Below are 17,351 nucleotides of genomic sequence, written 5' to 3'. Positions count from 1 at the left end.
TACAATTTTATGTCAATACAAAGTGATTTGGATAATAAAAAAAATCGTTTTGTAAATTTAGTTTTGGGAGTTCACTGGTTTACTCAGTAACTCATATTGGTTTACTTGAATAAATGAGTTATTCTAGTCGATGAAATAGTTACTCAAGTAAGTAATAATTAACAACTAACCAAACCAAATAGGAATAGATTGATATATAATTTAAAAATGACTAAATTAATATATAGTTTTGAAATAGGGACAAAATCATAAATGTTTTAAAAATTGTCAGTAAAATGGTCAATCAAGCTATATTTTGATAAAAGTTTACAGAGAAGATATATTTTTACTACTAAAATTTTTTACTACCAATTTACTACTTATTTAATCACTATTGGATCAATATTTTTTCTTTTTTCAAAAATTTTGTAGCATTTGATTCAATGGTGATTAGATAGGTAGTAAGTTAATAGTAGAAAATTTTGGTAATAAGAATATCCTCCCTCAAGTTTGTAAAGGAGCCTTGTACAATAAAAAGAAAAAAGAAAAGAGAAAAAGATTGCAGCCCATTGTGAAATTTGAAACTACGCGTTTTTATTACATACCTCTTAGCTTTAGCGTCAGGAATGGACATTAAAGTTTAATTTTAATCTACCATTACTTAAAGGCGAAAACTTTTCTTACGTTGGTAAGAGTTTCGTCTCTTATGTGATTGAAACACTTTTAGGTGGGTTCTTTTATTTTAATGGAAATATTACTCTCCTTTTAACTTATCTCATTTACTCTCACTTCGATTTTCGCACCTTACTTTTTTTTTTTTTCTTGTAATGGTGGGACTCACCCATTTTCTCTCTACCACATAAGATAATTATCTTATGTGAAAAGAGATTAATAAAACCCTTATTTTAATTACTAAAAAAAAAATTATATAAAACAATAGGAGATGATTTCTCTCCGGTAACAAAGTAACGGGAGAGAATCATCTCCATTACTTAAATGGTTAAGTTAAAAAAAAAAAAAAAAAACTCTTAACTAATTGTGAAAAATATCATATTAAAATTGAAAAATGACCATATTTTTTCAGCATATTTTTATTTTGAAAAGTGACACTCTGATAGATGTTTTTTTCTAATTTTTTAAATTTATTTTTTAAAATTAATAATACATAATTTCCTTATATTTTTTTTAAGAAAAAACCTTTAATCCCCTCCTATATAATAAACGTCAACCTTAACGTGAGCAAACGGTGGTGTTGTTCAATACTTCAATCCAGTGTCGCAGAGAGAGAGAAAATGGTGAAAGCAAGCGAAATGGAGGGTGTTGAAGTACCTGAAGAGATGATGGATGCAGTGAACCGTACTTTGAGCAGCGTTGAACAACTTGAGACCCATTTGCCCCAATTCTTGTCTCTCTCTGACCCTCAATTTCTCTCTCAAATGCCATATCTTGAACGTGCACACTCCCTCCTCTCCCTCGCCAAACTCACTTCCACCCTCTTCTCATGTGTGTATATAAATGCACCCCTTTACCATTCTTCCTTCAAAAAATTTCAACTTTATGAGAACTATCTAATTATTCCACATAAATTCCTTTTTTTTTTTTGGTCTTCAGTGAAGTTGAGGTGCAGAGGGATTAACCCAAATGACCATCCTGTCAAATCGGAGCTTGTGAGTTTCTTCCTTCTAATAATGGTTCTTTTGGGCATGCTTTAAATCCTGTTGCATTACATGTTTCTCGTTCAAGTTTCAACCTTTGGTGATGCATGTTGCTTAAAGTTATTGAATTTTTATACCCCAGGACAAGTTAAGCGAGTACCAAAAGAAACTGGATCGCCTGCAGATTTTGATTGAAGGTACTTACTTACATGTTTCTTCTTTTCGCTGAACCATGTTGTTCATAAGTTCGGTTTGTTGAATTTTCATGTTGAGAATGAACCATGCTGCATTATTCTAAGTCTTTCTTTTGGGGTGTTTTAAGAGTTTAAGTTTGCATTAGCTAGGTTCTTTTCTCTTTTTCAATTACCTGATTTTTAGAATTTGATTGAATGATTTGGATTTTGAGTACCCGTTTTATTGAACACACCTTACATGGCCTCAGACTCAGTTCAGGTGGGTAATGAATTATTTCTTTCAGGGGTCATATATGTGTCTTTCATTCTGAATCTCATATCAGTAAAAAAAAAAAAATGGTTATTTCATGCAGCACAGAAGCAAGATGTGAGGAACATAAGTAGAGAGGAGGAACTAAAGTTGAACTATCAGGAGTGTGCTGGTCAAAAGAGGAAGTACCCATCTTCTGAAGAACAATCTGTTAAAACTGAACCCGAGGAATTCCTGGAGAAAACAACTGGGGAGCTTCTTGGTAATAATGATGGAAGTTTAAAGGGGCCAATGGTAATTGACATTTCAGATGATGATGATGAATGAGTTAACGGCGACCTAATTTTCCCCGAATTCTGGTAGAGTTTCCATTGATGTCCTCATTTACTTTATGAATTCGACATTTCCCAAATTTTATGTATTGGTAGAGTAACTGCATTATGATCTATAATTTGGGGTGTTAATCATTTTCTCTCTTTCCCAGTAGAATAATGAATCCTGAACCAATGCACATGTTAGGGGATCAATAAGTTTTTGGAAGAAAATAATTGGTAATGTCAATTTTGAAATGTAGCAGTTCAGAGAGACATAAGATAACTTGTAATACACATAAACCATGTTTGAATTTTATGTAGAGTCGCAGACTCAACACGTGTACTATTTTCACTAGAGTTATGCTCTATGGTTCAAATATGATTATCTGGAGTTTATTACAGAATACAAACTCAACTAACATTGTAGGAACATGGGTGGGCCTGAACTGACAATTTATATAATTAAAGTGGCACCTATCATTTGTCAAATAATAGTAATTAAGAAAGTTTCCAACAGTTCACTCAACATAGAAAGTTTAGGCTGGAAAATGTAAAATGCAAAAGGAAGGTTACTTTTGCCTTTTCTTTCCATGACAGCTCCAATGTGGCAATGTTGCAGGATAGCGGTTTGGAATCTTTTGTGTCCCTTTCTAATATGATAGGAAATGTATACTATAATTAATGTTAAAGGAAAATAGAAATTAAGTGACATATGAGCTGTGAGCTGGACATTTTGGTTATATGTTTGCAGCGTAGTAGCATTATTATTGAAGTGGGTCAAATTGTTGATGCAAAACCGTATATGAATAAAAATACCTGCGCTACCACTCATCTCGTTGACAAAGCACCTATATGAAGTCTGAAGAGAACAAAACAAAGACCCCGTTATGAAACTTATGGATGATTAATAACTATTAACGACTTCACTCATTTAATTCCTCATTAAATGAGTGAAGTTATGGAGAGTGCAAACATGAGCCCATTACCAGGTCCGTGCTGCTAACCACCAAGACATGAGGAAGGGCTGCTGGCAAGCAAGGCGAGACTGGTGGAGTAAAGAATAGATGAAGGGAAGGTGGCACGTGGTCTGCACGTGCCAGAAGAGGAGAGTGAGATTCACTTGCAGACAAAAGATGTCATGCGTTGTTGAGAAGATGGCACGTGGGCTACATGCGCAGACAGAAGATGCTCCAGATCAATGCTCGGAGTGGCGGCAGGTCGAAGCTTTCTGGGTGGATATGGAGCTTTATGGTCATCTGGGTGCCAACCTAGGTGATGGCTGGAAGAAGGACAGGGACAGTGTAGGGCTTTTCTGGGTGGACAGTGTTTCCTTGATACCATGTAGAAGAGGGATTTCTGAATTGCTTCAGGAAATCATCAGCAGCATTTTCTATTTTTGCATGATTTTCAATCTCAAATAATAGGAAACTAGGAATTTACAATCTCTAATATTTAGAAACTAAGATAAGGAAACTAGGAATTTAATAAAAATAAAACAAATCAAATCCTAATTATATAGTGTATATGCAGTCCCTAAATAGGAGACATGGAAGTACTTCCCTAAGTAGAAGATCAGGGTTATTAAATGCAGCACAATTGCGCGCTATTCCGCTACAGTAGTGGATTGCGGAGGTTGGCCACGATCGGCCGTGCCGCATCGCAACAGAGTTTGTGTGAGATTTTAGGAAGATACTTTCCAACAAGCATAAAATCTTGACAATTATTAATTTCGTAATCTTATACTTTTAATGTAGAGCAGTGGAGTTAAAGTCAGAGATTGTGTGAAATTTGAAAGTGGAGGTAGAGACAAAGTTCCATCTTTGAGAAAATAGTTTTCATAATGATTGCAACTACAATTTTTTTCATTATATTTGGAGCTGTATAAGAGGGCAAGCTTGAAGTAATGGTAAAGTTGTTCCTTTGTGATTGAAAGGTCAGAGCTTCAAAATAGGAAAACAGCCTCTTTGCAAATATGTAAGGGTAAGGTTGTGTACAAGGTTGCCCTTATCCCTACCTCACTAGTTGGGATTTAATTGAGAGTGGTTTTTAATATTTGGTGCTGTATGATTAAGTTTGCAACTTAACATAATTAATGTAACTGAAGGGTTGATGGTTCCTGGTATTTTATATTAAGAGCCCCTGTCCTTAGCTGGTTTTGAAGTAAACTGGGTAAATTTGTCGCATTTAAATTCACCCTACTTCCTGTTGGAGTTGATTATGTGAAAGACCAAGTATGGTTAGTTTGTTTATGCTTCTGAAGAAAATATATGAATTTATTACTGAGACAAGACTTTAGGAATTCATCCAATCCTCTAAGCCTTTCTTTGATGATAATAGTGTGGGAATATCAATAAATCTTCATTGTAATAATGGGATGCACACCCAAAGTAGATGAGCCTTTGGAAAAAACTTGAATAAGTGAGTGTGTTCTCCCAATGCCATTGTGATGGTAGAATAAAATTATAAAAAATGCATGGAACAAGCTGGTTATTGGTAAGTGATGTTACATGTGGTTATTTCATTTGATGCCAGTATGTTTTCCTTGTGTACTCATAATTCTGTTCAAATTGAAGAATCTGAGTCAAAACTCAAGAATATATGATTCTGGGCTGTGAAATGATAAAGTTTGTGGTTTAAGACAATTCAAGACCAGTCTGGCACTAATACTATCGCCATAATACTAATGAACTGAACTGAGTGTGGTAGTGCAACTTAGGCTTGGCTCCGGTGGTTGGGGCAGCTAGGAGTTTGGGTAGAGGTTGTAGTAGGTTCAAGTTGTAACAACTCTCAGTGCACCAACACACAAAAAAAAAACGTGTGGCACAAGAGACAGTTATACATGCTACTGAAGTGTGAACATCATTTGTGCCATATAATAGTGCAAATGCTGTTCATGCAACTGTGACATATCTTATCTTATTTATTTTCTAATCTTCTACTTTTATCTTAGTGTGTTCCCTAATTTTACGTAGTCATCACAAGATGGGATCAGTGATATGCTGTTAATTAGTTTGTGATCAATGCTATAGAAAAACCATACTATAAATAGTCACCTAGGGTTTATTGTATTAAGCTGTTGTGTGATAATTTCAAATATGAGGTTTTTTTTTTTTCTTTTAAAACTTTTAATTCCTTGAAATGATTTCTGTTCACTTGATTATTATCTTAATTTAATGTTGTTACTGGGCTGCGTCTTTAGCCTTTGAAAACAATCATTATATCACGTAACCTGATTGGCCATGATTCATCATGACTGATTGCCCTAGATTTTGTTTTCTTAATGCATCCTCATGATTGAAGTTTATTTTAGGAAGAAGCAGGCTGCTTATGATACTCTTGATTGTGTTTTGAGACTTTGATCCACTTTACAGTACATAAGCATGATTTACTTTAAGAGATTTTCACTGGATAGACTAACGCTAGATATTGAACTTGAAATAGGAAGAAACGCTTCAGCCCAGCCTTGACATGTGACTGAATTTTATGCGTGTTTTTTGTCCTGGTAGAATACTGAATCCTGGGGCCTGGCATGAAGCCTTCTCCAAAGTTTAAGGCTTTTTTAGTTTTTGAGGGGGAAAATGCCAATTTGTAATGAAGAGATCAACCCAACCAACTCATGAATTAATCTCTTTACAATTTTATATTCAGACTTTGGATTCAGGATCACTCTTCAAAAGTGTAGTTATTCTAGTTGAATAGTTTAAATACTATTAGTAATCCAATATAATAATGTACATGGGAGTGGATCCTCTCATATTGAAAAAGACATGATATGGTCATGTGGGCAATCATAACCATATAAAGGTAGATCAATGGTGATAAAAGAGGAGAAAAAAAAAATATTAAAATAGGTAGCTACTCAATCATAATCGTTGATTTATCTTTGTATTGTCATGATTGTCCCACATAATTATATCATGTTTTTTTTAAACATGAGAAGATCCATTTCCAGTTTCAGGGCCTGAGATTACAGCCCTAGCCTGCAACAGCAACAGATAAGTCTAGCCGTTACTTATTTTATACTTTATACAACATATAAATGTTTGGCTTATCATATTTTGCAGGGTGTCTGGAAAATTTAGGTTTTATTATTTATCCTTTTATTCTGCCTTAGATTTTTACTTCAGAATTTTATTTTTGCAGTATATGTGAACTAAATGGACCTGTGTTCATGGGAGGGAATATCACAGGATCCTTGTTGCTTTTTCTCCGCTTTTGGACGACTTTCTTATCAATTCTTGGTGACGCCTCCTCTAAAGAACTTTATTGTTCTTATTTTGAAGTGTTTGTATTTGTATTTGTATTTGTATTTGTATATATGGATATGTTAATGAATATGTGATCGTTGGAAAGAAAGTAAGACTAGAGGAATCATTGATCATTGTAACCAAGTGGTTTCATTTCACAGAACTGCTTTTATGCGTTGATATAATTTACATAGTTTTTTCTTAAGTGTATAAACAAAAAAAATTTCCCTCTTCTCCTGCATTATTGTTTACTTCTTTGTCACAATATTTGCTTATCATTGAACATCAAATGGTCTATTTTAAAAAAAGAGGAGGAAAAAGCTGTAATGAATAGCTTAAGAGGCTGAAGCAGAATTGCACAGTGCTATTTGCAAGTTTGGTTCATTATTCAAGCAATGTTGTATAGAACTGGTCACTTTGGCATTCATTGCACGGTGCTATTTGTAACTAAAAGCACTGATCATTGTGCAACAAAGTGTGAACCAAAATTGCTCAAAGTGAATCGAATCAAACCACAAACAAAACCAAACAGTCGACTTATTTTTTTCAAACCTGTTCATTTTTAAAACTGATTTGGTTTGTCCGTCCGAACCAAACCGTGCACACGACTAATCGTTTTTAAAACTGATTTGGTTTGTCCGAATCAAACCATCATGCACATGCCTAATAGCTACTTTATTGAAGAAGGGAAAACAACGGTCAGGCAGTAAAGGATGATTTGGATTTGAATTACATTAAGGTTGATGTGAGTAAGTTATAATATAAAAATCATTGAGGTCTTCACTCATAAATTTAAGTTGTTAAGTGAAATGATTGTTTCACATAGTCGGGTGACCAATTCGATTATCACTCCTTTTATTTTTTATTGAAATTAAATAAGCGTAAAATAGAAGAAATAAAAAATGAGTCTGTAAAATATCTATTTTTTAGTAGTCCAGGTGATTATGGTCCAGATTCATGACTTTTTGGTTTGACAACATGCCATTCTTTCTTCTTGGATCTTTTAGGGTAATTACTTTAGATAATTTTACCTAATGTTCACCTAAACAAGTTTTTTTGAGATTAAAAAATTAGAATAATATAGACTATTATAACCCTGAAATAAATTAAAATTACAAATACATAATAATTTCCGTATCAAAATGGCATCGTTTTGATAAACATTAGACAAAGTTATGTAATGTAAATTTAGAAAAAACGAACCCTAAAATTAATTGAAGAATGATATTAACACATTATTTTAATTTCATTTCACAATTTCTAATTTTTGTTTATAATGAATAAGAGAAAGGAACATCTTTGTATTTTATTTTATCTTTGTTTGATAAACAATAGAAGGCCAGGGCAATATAATCTACATTAAAAAAATGAATTCATATAATCCCTACAAAAATAACAATCCTGACAATCCCCTCACTGTGACAGTCTCTTAACAATATACTAATAGATTGAATATCCAATGAAAATGAGGCAATTCACATCAGAAACTCCACATAGCAAATAATACTCCAAGAGACATCACAAGGGCACTGTGCAAAGCTGTGGCACTGCTAGTAGGAGCAATAGCTGGACCTTCTTCCAACTCTGCAGAAGAAGGTGCAGGTGAAATCCCAATGTACCTGCTGCTTCCCCTTGGAGTCAAAACCACCACAATTAGCTTCTGACCCTTCTCACAGTGACCCTTTTCTCCACTGATGAAATAGAATGGTCCAGGATGGTCAAGCTTCACCTTAGTGTTCCCATCACTGTACTCTTTAATTGGGTTTGTGATGTTGCAATTAGGATAATCCTCCTTGCTTACTTGCAAAACTGAATCTTTCCCACCATCATATTTCCAAACTATGGACAAAAAATGAAGTATGTGTCAATGATTAATGAAGATATTAAATTAAAAAAAAGGGATCTTGATTAAAAAAAGAAAAAATTAGATTTTTGGAAATAGAAGTTACCAAGATGGTCTCCAACTTGGAACCTAGACCTTTCTGCCCATTGATTTAGTGAGTCTGATTCAGAAGATGGAATCTTCCATGCATCTATGTTGCCTCCAACCAAGATTTCCTTAGCTGCTGCTGAGAAGCAAAAGAGAAGGATCAATAGGAGCAAAAGAGAAGCTGAGGGAGTTGTTGAAGAACCAGCCATTGTTTCTTATGTATGAGATTTTTGCCTTTGAATATCAAAAATGAGATATAGAGAGGGAAGCTGGTTTTGCAATGGAATTTGGAGTGTTTGATGTATTTATGGTGGTGATGATGGGAACTAGCCGTTAATAGTCCTTGGGAAAGGTAGTGAAGACTGCACAGTGACACCATGGTGTGGGGCCACAGACTTTTGTCCTGTTATTACTTGTTTGGCCATGAAATAGTAACGGTCAAAAAAAAAAATAAAAAAAAATAGAAACGCTGCATTCTGTTCTCCAAATGGTTTGAATTTGCAAGTTTATTTTTCTTAGACAATTTGCAGGGTTTTTTTTTTTACTTAAGTAGTGTAAATTCCTTTTAAAATTACTTACATAATATAACTTTAAAATTATGAAAAATGCATCCTCTCATGTTTTATTTAACATGATATAATCGTGTGCGTAAATCAAAATTATACAAAGATAAATTATCGGTGATCATTATGTAATTATTTATTTCAATAATTTTTCTCTCTCTTCCCTTATTATTATTTATTTACTTTTATATGATTATGATTCGGTCACCTGACCATGTGATGTTAAATAAGACACTAGAGGATCTATTTCCCAAAATTTTGAATTTAATATTTTTCCTGCAAATTTAAAATAAATTCCTTGTTAGATTATTTATTTTTTAATTATTATTATTTGTCTTGTTAATTTTTTATAGTTAGCTTCAATATTCAAATAATATTTTTGTTTAAATATGTTGTCGAAAAGGAAATACATGAAGGAAAACATATTTTATTACTATAATGGATCTAGGTATATAATAAGGAGAAAATGTGTATTATTTTTTATTTTTTTTTATAACAATGTGTATTATTTTAAAAGATATAAAGTTGTGTCATTTTAAGTGAGAGAAATAGATAAATTATGAAAGAGAGAGTAAGGAAATTTTTTTTTTTAAATGTGAATTACAACTCTTTGTGAAAGTGAAAGAATGTAAAGTGTGTCATTTAAAATGACACAACCTTTTTCTATATAATAATAGGAGAAAGATTTAAGGGGTTAGTTGTGAAGGATGTATATTGTATATGGTAAGTTAAGGGTGTGCATGACAACCTTCTCGGAATTATTATTTTTTTAATTTATGTTCCCGGGAACAGAAATGGATAGGAAACTTGTTTGGTAAAATCGGTTTATTTTTTTGTTCTCAGGATGAACCGGTTTAATTTTTGTGCTGGGGAAAAGAAAAAAGAATCAGAAAATTTCTGTTTTTTTGTTTCCGGACACAAAATGAGAAACACTTATCTCTCTGAATCACTCTCCACCTCTACCATCATCACCTCACCACCATCATCCCGACATGACTGCCACCGTCATCGTACCACTAGTGCCGTCGTCACCACCCCTCACCACCACGATGTCACCGCCACCATTACCACCACCTCCACCCATCACTACCACCATGTCGCCGTCACCACCTCCACAACTACCACCGCTGCCACCACCACTATCACTGTCACCGTCACCGTCACTGTCACCACCACCATTACCACTACCGTCATTAACCACCACCACCACCATCATTGCAACCACTGTCGTCATGCCACCATCACCATCACACGCCACTGCCACCACCCTCATCGTCACCACGACGCCACCACTATCATTATCGTCACCACCACCGCCGTCGCCGCCGCCGCCACCAACCACCACCATCATCGTTACAGCCATTACCGTCACCGCCATCGCCATCGCCACCATTACACCACCCCCGTCACTACCATCACCACGTCATCGCCACCACTACCACCACAACCACCACTATGATGCCTTCACAACCACCACCACCATGCCACTGCTACCATTGTTGCTGCCACCAACCACCATACCCACCACCATTGTCGCAGCCACTGCTGTCACCTCCACCACCACTACCGCTGCCGCCGCCGCCACCATTACCACCGACATCGTCGCAGCCACTGCCGCCACAACCACCACCACGTCACTGCCACCACTATTACCGTACCGCCGCCGCCGCCACCACCACCACAACCACATCGTATGGAAAGGAAAGTGATGATCTGAAATTTTTTTATATTTAATAGGAATTATTTTTTATTATATTATTTGTTGTGTTATCAAACACAATTCTCATTCTCATAATAAAAATAGAACATGTTATCAAACATATTTTTTCTCAGAAACTGTTCCAAGGCATAGAAATAGAAAAAAATTATTTCTTTTCAGAAATAGTGTCAGGAAATAGAATGGTTGTCATGCAGACCCTAAGAATGACATATCGGTGGTAATTAAACAGTATTAATATATGATTTTTATCGTTTATATTTTGTCACTCAAAAGTATCACAAAATTAATCATATATGACATCTGCTGTTGTAATTATACTAATATACTATCAAGAGCATGTCACAAATTACAAGTTTTAATAAAAACTGTTAATTATAGTATCTGCTAAAGAAAATAAATAACTAAATGATAAGATTTAGAGTAAATCCATCTGCATTGACAATGAATTGTTTTTAAAAATCAGCAGTAAAGAAAATTAGTTTATAAGATCAAAGAAATTTTATAATCTCTCGTATAAGTATCAAAATGAACTCACTCACAATTGATTTAAAATTAAACTCATTCCCGTGCTAGCATGATATGTAATGTATCCACCAACAAAACAATATACTAGCATGATATGTGCGGCAACTAGATCGTGTTCTTAATTTCTTGCATTACACGTACCCCACTTCAATGACGCGTAGCAACTACGTGTTGAGAAAACAGCCAAGTTGGGATGAGACGTGGCTAACAATGTTTTCATCCTTTTCTCTTGTTTTGAAGCAAAATGGTGATTAAGTAACTCCAAACTCCACAAAAAAGAGAGAGAGAGAGGGACATGGGTGGAGATGAAGAGTGGAGAAAAATGGCAGACACACACAAAATGAGTGAAGAACAAATAAAAGCAGCAGGAGTTGAAGGGTCAAAGAGACCACCAGGTCATGGCCCTGGTGAAGTTCTTCATCAAAGGAAATCACTTCCTTTCAGCTTCGCCACAATGACCGTAGCTGGTTTGCTTATTACAGCTGCTGTGGGATACATGGTCTTATACGCCAAGAAGAAGCCCGAGGCTAGTGCTAAGGATGTTGCAAAGGTTGCCGTTGGAGTTGCACAACCTGAGGAGACTCACCCTAGGAAATAACCATCAGTTTTGTAGTGTTCATTTTATCTTTCTTTTTATGTTTAAGGGGATTTCAGCTAGTCATGGAATTTCTCACCATAACAAAAAAATGAACCAATGCCTTGTTTTTCATATGCCTGTGTTAATATGAAATATGTTAACTTGTCATATGTTTCTAAGAACACCTGTTTGGCTATAACCTATAAGGCCTTTAAAGCATGAATGCTAAACACCTAAAAAAAATATTACGTTGAATTAAAAGTAACCTTTTTTTTAAATTTCACAAAGAAAATGTTAATTTGGTGCATCTTTTATTTAATATTCCCTTTCTCCGTTCCGAAGATAATATATTTTTATCATCTGAAGAATTAATTTATGAATATTTGAACGTGTTTAAAAGACAATGTTCAATTAAGGCATAGCTGGAACCATCAGAAAAACCACGCATTTCTTTTGATATCCTTCGTGCCGATGTTGAACTTTTTTTCGGTGAATCCAACGTAACTTGTAGTGACCTGTCTTGTGGGTCGCCCACTCTTGATCTTCGAGTTATATAGGCAATTAGGCAGGCACTATCGTTAGACCATGTCTCGTACAAAAACTAAAAAAAGAATGGAAGTAATGACCAAATATATCTACCGCTTCGGAAATTTTTTATTAATACATAAACAAGTTCTTAAAGCAGGAAAGACAATAAAGAATCGCCCATTAAAAACTGCTGCCATTCTAACAATCATATACAGTTACAGATTTCGGCGTGACCTTGCAATAATAATCAAATGAGAAAATTACCAAGTCATCATATATGGACCCCGTAGAAGAATATAGAAGAGTTAGAAAAACAGGTACGGGTCCTCAATAGTATTAAGATAACAGTAGGGTTCAAGAGGTATTGATGCTCATGAGTGCGAACTGACATCACACGTTGATGAGATATCATTGTTATTACACTATCAACAACAAAAACTGTAATTATCCGAGAGTAACACAGAAAACAGCCAAATTAGACTGCAGGGTACTTTAAAATCTACAAGGATCCTACTTCGATAACTCGAAAGAAGTAAAAGATATTGAAACAAAAGAATAACGGTGTCGTCACAATTCAAAATTGTATAGAATAGGTTACATCTGATTCTGAACATGATAGAACCTGAATTTGAAAATCCTTACACAAACTTTCTGAATCCTTTGAGAAGTATAGAGATTAACCGAAACCACTGACTACTATAAACTAATCAATTTTGACTGACGAGTAGATGAGCCTTGTGAACCAAAAGCACGCGTAAAATCCGATGGTCCCGGTTACAACAAAAAAGGCATAAGAAGCTATAAGCATGTAACCGAAGTATAATATCCCAGATACGAACTTCGTGATTTCAAGCTTGGTGAAGAAGTAGAATGTTGCATAAAGAAAGAGGTACAGTGCAGAAGAACCGGATGTGAGGTACGACCGCCACCACCACAAGTAATCCTCACTGCACAACTGGAAGTAACAAAGCACAATAGTTATTTCAGCACAAGTGACAAGGAGGATGACGAAGACCAAAAAGAGGAAGCCGAAGATGTAGTAAAACTGATTCAACCAAATTGAGGTGAGGATGAAGAAAAGCTCAATGAAGACAGCTCCAAATGGGAGTATTCCCCCAATTAGAACTGAGAAGACTGGGTTCATGTACCACGCCTGCTCAGGTATCTGCCTAGGGATTTTGTTTGTCTTCACAGGATTCTCAATAGCAGGCTTCTTGAATCCAACATAGCCACCCACAAAAACAAGTGGAACCGAAATACCAAACCATAAAAAGATCAGAGCAAACATTGTTCCAAACGGCACAGCTCCCGATGATTTTTGTCCCCATATGAGAGCATTTAATACAAAGAAAATGGCAGAGACAATTGCAGGGAACACAATTGCAGTCCTGAGGGCAATTTTCTTCCACTCTGATCCTTTAAACATTTTGTATAAGCGGGCAGAGGCATAACCAGCAAAAAGCCCCATGAAAACCCAAAGCAAGAGCATGGCTGTCATTAGCCCACCTCGGTTTGAAGGAGAAAGGAACCCCAGGATGGCAAAGAGCATTGTTACTAGTATCATCCCAAAAAACTGAACGCCAGTTCCAACATATACACACAGCAAATCTGAGTTGTTTGGCGGCCTAAAAACATCACCATGGACAAGCTTCCAACCAGTCTCTTCTTGAGCTTCTTCTTGGGTCTCAAGTTCATTGTACTTTGAAATATCACGGTAAAGTGTACGCAGCATTATCATTGCCACCATACCCGAGAGAAAGAGAACAATCATCAATGAGTTCACAATTGAGAACCAGTGGATTTGGTCATCACTCATCAGCAAATAGGCATCCCATCTTGAAGCCCACTTCACATCACTCTCCTGAATGTAACCAAAGGTAAAAGCAGGTCATAAGAAATAGACTCGACAATCATCTTTCACCAAAATAATAATAATAACAATTGGAGGAAGAGGAGGAAAGGAAGGGAAAGAAGAGGACTCCACTTGGATGGAAGGGGAAAAAAAGTTATGAACACATAAATAAATAAAAATAAAAATAAAAATTAGCCCATTAATACAAGAATAATTTTATCTGCTGAGTCATGAACCAGCTTCTCTACTCAAATCATATACTTAACTATTTGGCTCGTGTAAGCCAATAGCCATCCAAAAGTAGCAAGGGAAGCATGCATGTACCATTTGATATATAACCTCACCTGGAATTCAACATCATACGTGAAGATAATTTCCTTGTTCTCTTCAACCTCTTGAGGAGTGTTAGAATTGACAACTGTGTGTTTAGCATGAGGGTCACAGGTTGTCAAACGAGTCTTTTCATCCCATTTCCCTTCATATTCATGTTTAACACTGCACATCAACATTCAGATTTGGAAAATCACTATTCATACATACCACGACCTGTTAGACCGAATAAATTTATAGAAAAAAGCAATCACAAAATTACTGACCTAAATGGCTTAACCTCAAAACCCACAATTCTAGCAGATTCAGTTAGCGAATCTCTGTGATACTTGACAGTAAATGCCAAATGGTTGTGAATAAAATACTTTTCTTCTTTGCTCTGCATATTCAACAAAGTAAGCACAAAAAAATAATTGCATTCACAACAATAGACTTGTCCAATAAAATAATGAGCATACCCCACTGTACTGCCCTTTGAGTCCAACATGGAAACCAAGCTGATATACAGTAGAGTCCTGAATCTGATCCTCACGTTTTATTGGAACAACCAGAGGAAGGTTGTCTAGGATCCTGCACATAAAAGATAGAGGTATTATAAGATACAAGATATCAAATTTGTGGTAGAAAACTGGAAGGAAATATAGGACAATAATTGGCATGCCATACATGTTCACCCGATACTCATCATCAATCTTCTCTTTGAACTCTTTTGCAGTTTTGGCATCAAGTTTAAGCTTACACACAACATTGCACATTTGTGGTTCACGCATTTTAAACTGCAAATATGTCATTGTGTAAATCAGTTGATTATCATCCATAACACAATTAACCAGGCAAGAGTTAACATGTCATATAAAACTTACTACATAACGAGAATTTTCAATGCGATCACCACGAAGCACTTCCCCAAGATTTTCAGCACTATCCACTATTTTTTTCGGGGGACAATAAGGAAGTGAATAAAATGAGTACGGAAGCTGGGTCTTTGTTGAAGTTAATTTGTTTACTTTCACTTGCAATGGATCTCCCTGCACCATATAAATATTAGAATAGTCAGTCAAGAAGTATATCGATATATGAATTCTGACTATTCACAATTATTTATAAAGAGAAGACTGGACATACAGGAATAAAAGGGTAGGAAACGAAACTAAAAGGATAAATGAAGAGGCCAAAAACTAAATTGGATACTAAATTACTAATCACGTTCACCCGATGCATCATGCATTTTTTAGTTGGTTAGCATGTTCTTAGAGAATATGAGGTAGCAGAATCCAAGCAAACAAGCATAATTACCAAATGTAGATGTCTGATTAACACGAGAAATACAAATTGAAAGAACTAAGTAAATTATTAGCACATGCACAGCAATGTGGGCTACAAGAGGTTGTAGACTTCAGGCATGTGGAAAATCAAGATACTCATCTGCCAAGGAACAAAGAGGTCACATCTACATTTCCAAAATTCAGCAATCTTTATGTCTTTGGCAAGACACAGAAGCCATAAACTAGCTAACGGGGCATAATTCATAACAAGTTCGTGACACAGTATACAGCACTAACATAATTCAGTTCAAATCTACTTATTAAAATAACACAACAGTTACCATAAACATAATCATATATTATTTTTTTCAGTAAAGTTCTAATTCTATCGAAACTTAAACTACTTCCCTGATTAGAGTAAGAGAAGGGAAGTGCATAAAAGTAGAGAAGGTAATGCAATGCATCTCTAAGTCTACATTTCTAATACCCTCATACATCATATGCCTCCACAGCAAACAACCTATTCCTAATTATAAACTGAGCTCAAATTTGATCAACCGCCAACGTTAAACTATTTACACTACATCAACAGACATGAAAATGTCAAATCATTTCGTTAGATAAAGTGGACCAAATCATCAAAATGCGTCACATTAACATCATAAAAGTAACTAAAGCTTTTCACTGATAGTAGATCAGAGCCAACGTAACACAAATAACGACGACAACGACACTTCTAGGCATTAAAACGCACGGCAACAATAATCTTCAGAGAGTAATAGCGCAATGTTTACCAATCGTCACTAAGAAAATGCAAACAATCACCGGAAATCAAACTTCAACACTTTAATAAATAAATAAAAAACGATGCAACATTTAAAAAACAATAGTATCGATCACATCCATCGCAGATCTAAGATTCGAACACACAGATCAAGCGGTTGATGAACATGAAGGTGAAATTAAACGAACAATTTCAAAGAATGGAAAAACTGAGGAAATGGAAACGGAGCTTACCTTCTGGAAATCTTGTGGAGCGACGCCGGGGAGGTAGAAGCAGAGGCCGCCATGGATGAAAAGCAGAAGAAGGATCGCGTATAACGGTAGGGATCTCCGAAACGCCATGGCGTTCGAGATCGAAAGGTGAAGAGAGGTGTAGCTAGATAGATCTACGAGCTCTTTCGAATTGTTATTGTTATGTCCGTTGTTGTGACTTTGGAGTGATATAAGGGGTTGAAGAACGAGGCAGAGTCTTCTCTCCGGTTATCAATTGGGTACGGTTACTCTCAAACGCCTCGCTGATTTTGCCACGTCACTGCTCTCAAGTGAAGCGAGGGCAGGATAGGAATTTAATTCTTTTATATGATTGGGATTGGTAGTGGAAATTAGGAAGTAACTTCCAGTGGTTTTTCCTTTCAAATC

The 17,351-nt window shown here is 35.6% G+C and overlaps 4 protein-coding genes across 5 annotated transcripts; 2 read left to right on the top strand and 2 right to left on the bottom strand.

The window, feature by feature from the left end:
* The first annotated feature begins 1,231 nt into the window (after positions 1-1,231).
* LOC133308310 (uncharacterized) lies at positions 1,232-6,794 on the top strand. The gene is made up of 5 exons (XM_061508952.1): positions 1,232-1,482; positions 1,591-1,646; positions 1,777-1,831; positions 2,182-2,437; positions 6,536-6,794. The coding sequence occupies exons 1-4, from the start codon at positions 1,272-1,274 to the stop codon at positions 2,403-2,405; spliced, it is 546 nt and encodes a 181-aa protein (XP_061364936.1). The 5' UTR covers positions 1,232-1,271; the 3' UTR covers positions 2,406-2,437; positions 6,536-6,794.
* Positions 6,795-8,119: 1,325 nt separating this feature from the next.
* LOC133307641 (early nodulin-like protein 15) lies at positions 8,120-8,778 on the bottom strand. The gene is made up of 2 exons (XM_061508214.1): positions 8,589-8,778; positions 8,120-8,478 (listed from the first exon to the last, which is right to left on the bottom strand). Exons 1-2 carry the CDS (start codon positions 8,776-8,778, stop codon positions 8,120-8,122), a joined length of 549 nt encoding a protein of 182 aa, XP_061364198.1.
* A 2,894-nt stretch (positions 8,779-11,672) lies between these two features.
* LOC133307722 (uncharacterized) lies at positions 11,673-11,975 on the top strand. The gene has a single exon (XM_061508298.1). The coding sequence runs from the start codon at positions 11,673-11,675 to the stop codon at positions 11,973-11,975; it is 303 nt and encodes a 100-aa protein (XP_061364282.1).
* A 1,067-nt stretch (positions 11,976-13,042) lies between these two features.
* Positions 13,043-17,138, bottom strand: LOC133307518 (transmembrane 9 superfamily member 8). Of its 2 annotated transcripts, none has more exons than XM_061508076.1 (7): positions 16,923-17,138; positions 15,528-15,692; positions 15,331-15,440; positions 15,123-15,234; positions 14,931-15,043; positions 14,679-14,829; positions 13,043-14,343 (listed from the first exon to the last, which is right to left on the bottom strand). In XM_061508076.1, exons 1-7 carry the CDS (start codon positions 17,052-17,054, stop codon positions 13,186-13,188), a joined length of 1,941 nt encoding a protein of 646 aa, XP_061364060.1. In that variant the 5' UTR covers positions 17,055-17,138; the 3' UTR covers positions 13,043-13,185. The 2 variants fall into 2 exon arrangements, with proteins under 2 accessions (XP_061364060.1, XP_061364112.1); XM_061508128.1 differs by having other exon boundaries at positions 16,947-17,138.
* Positions 17,139-17,351: the final 213 nt, after the last annotated feature.

Source organism: Gastrolobium bilobum, unplaced genomic scaffold (genome assembly GCF_033153095.1).
Source record: "Gastrolobium bilobum isolate Gb01-03AN ecotype WA unplaced genomic scaffold, APGP_CSIRO_Gbil_v1 utg23696, whole genome shotgun sequence".
Taxonomy (NCBI): Eukaryota; Viridiplantae; Streptophyta; class Magnoliopsida; order Fabales; family Fabaceae; genus Gastrolobium; species Gastrolobium bilobum.
Note: the sequence above shows the minus strand (reverse complement) of the source record. Positions and strands in the feature narration are given on the sequence as shown.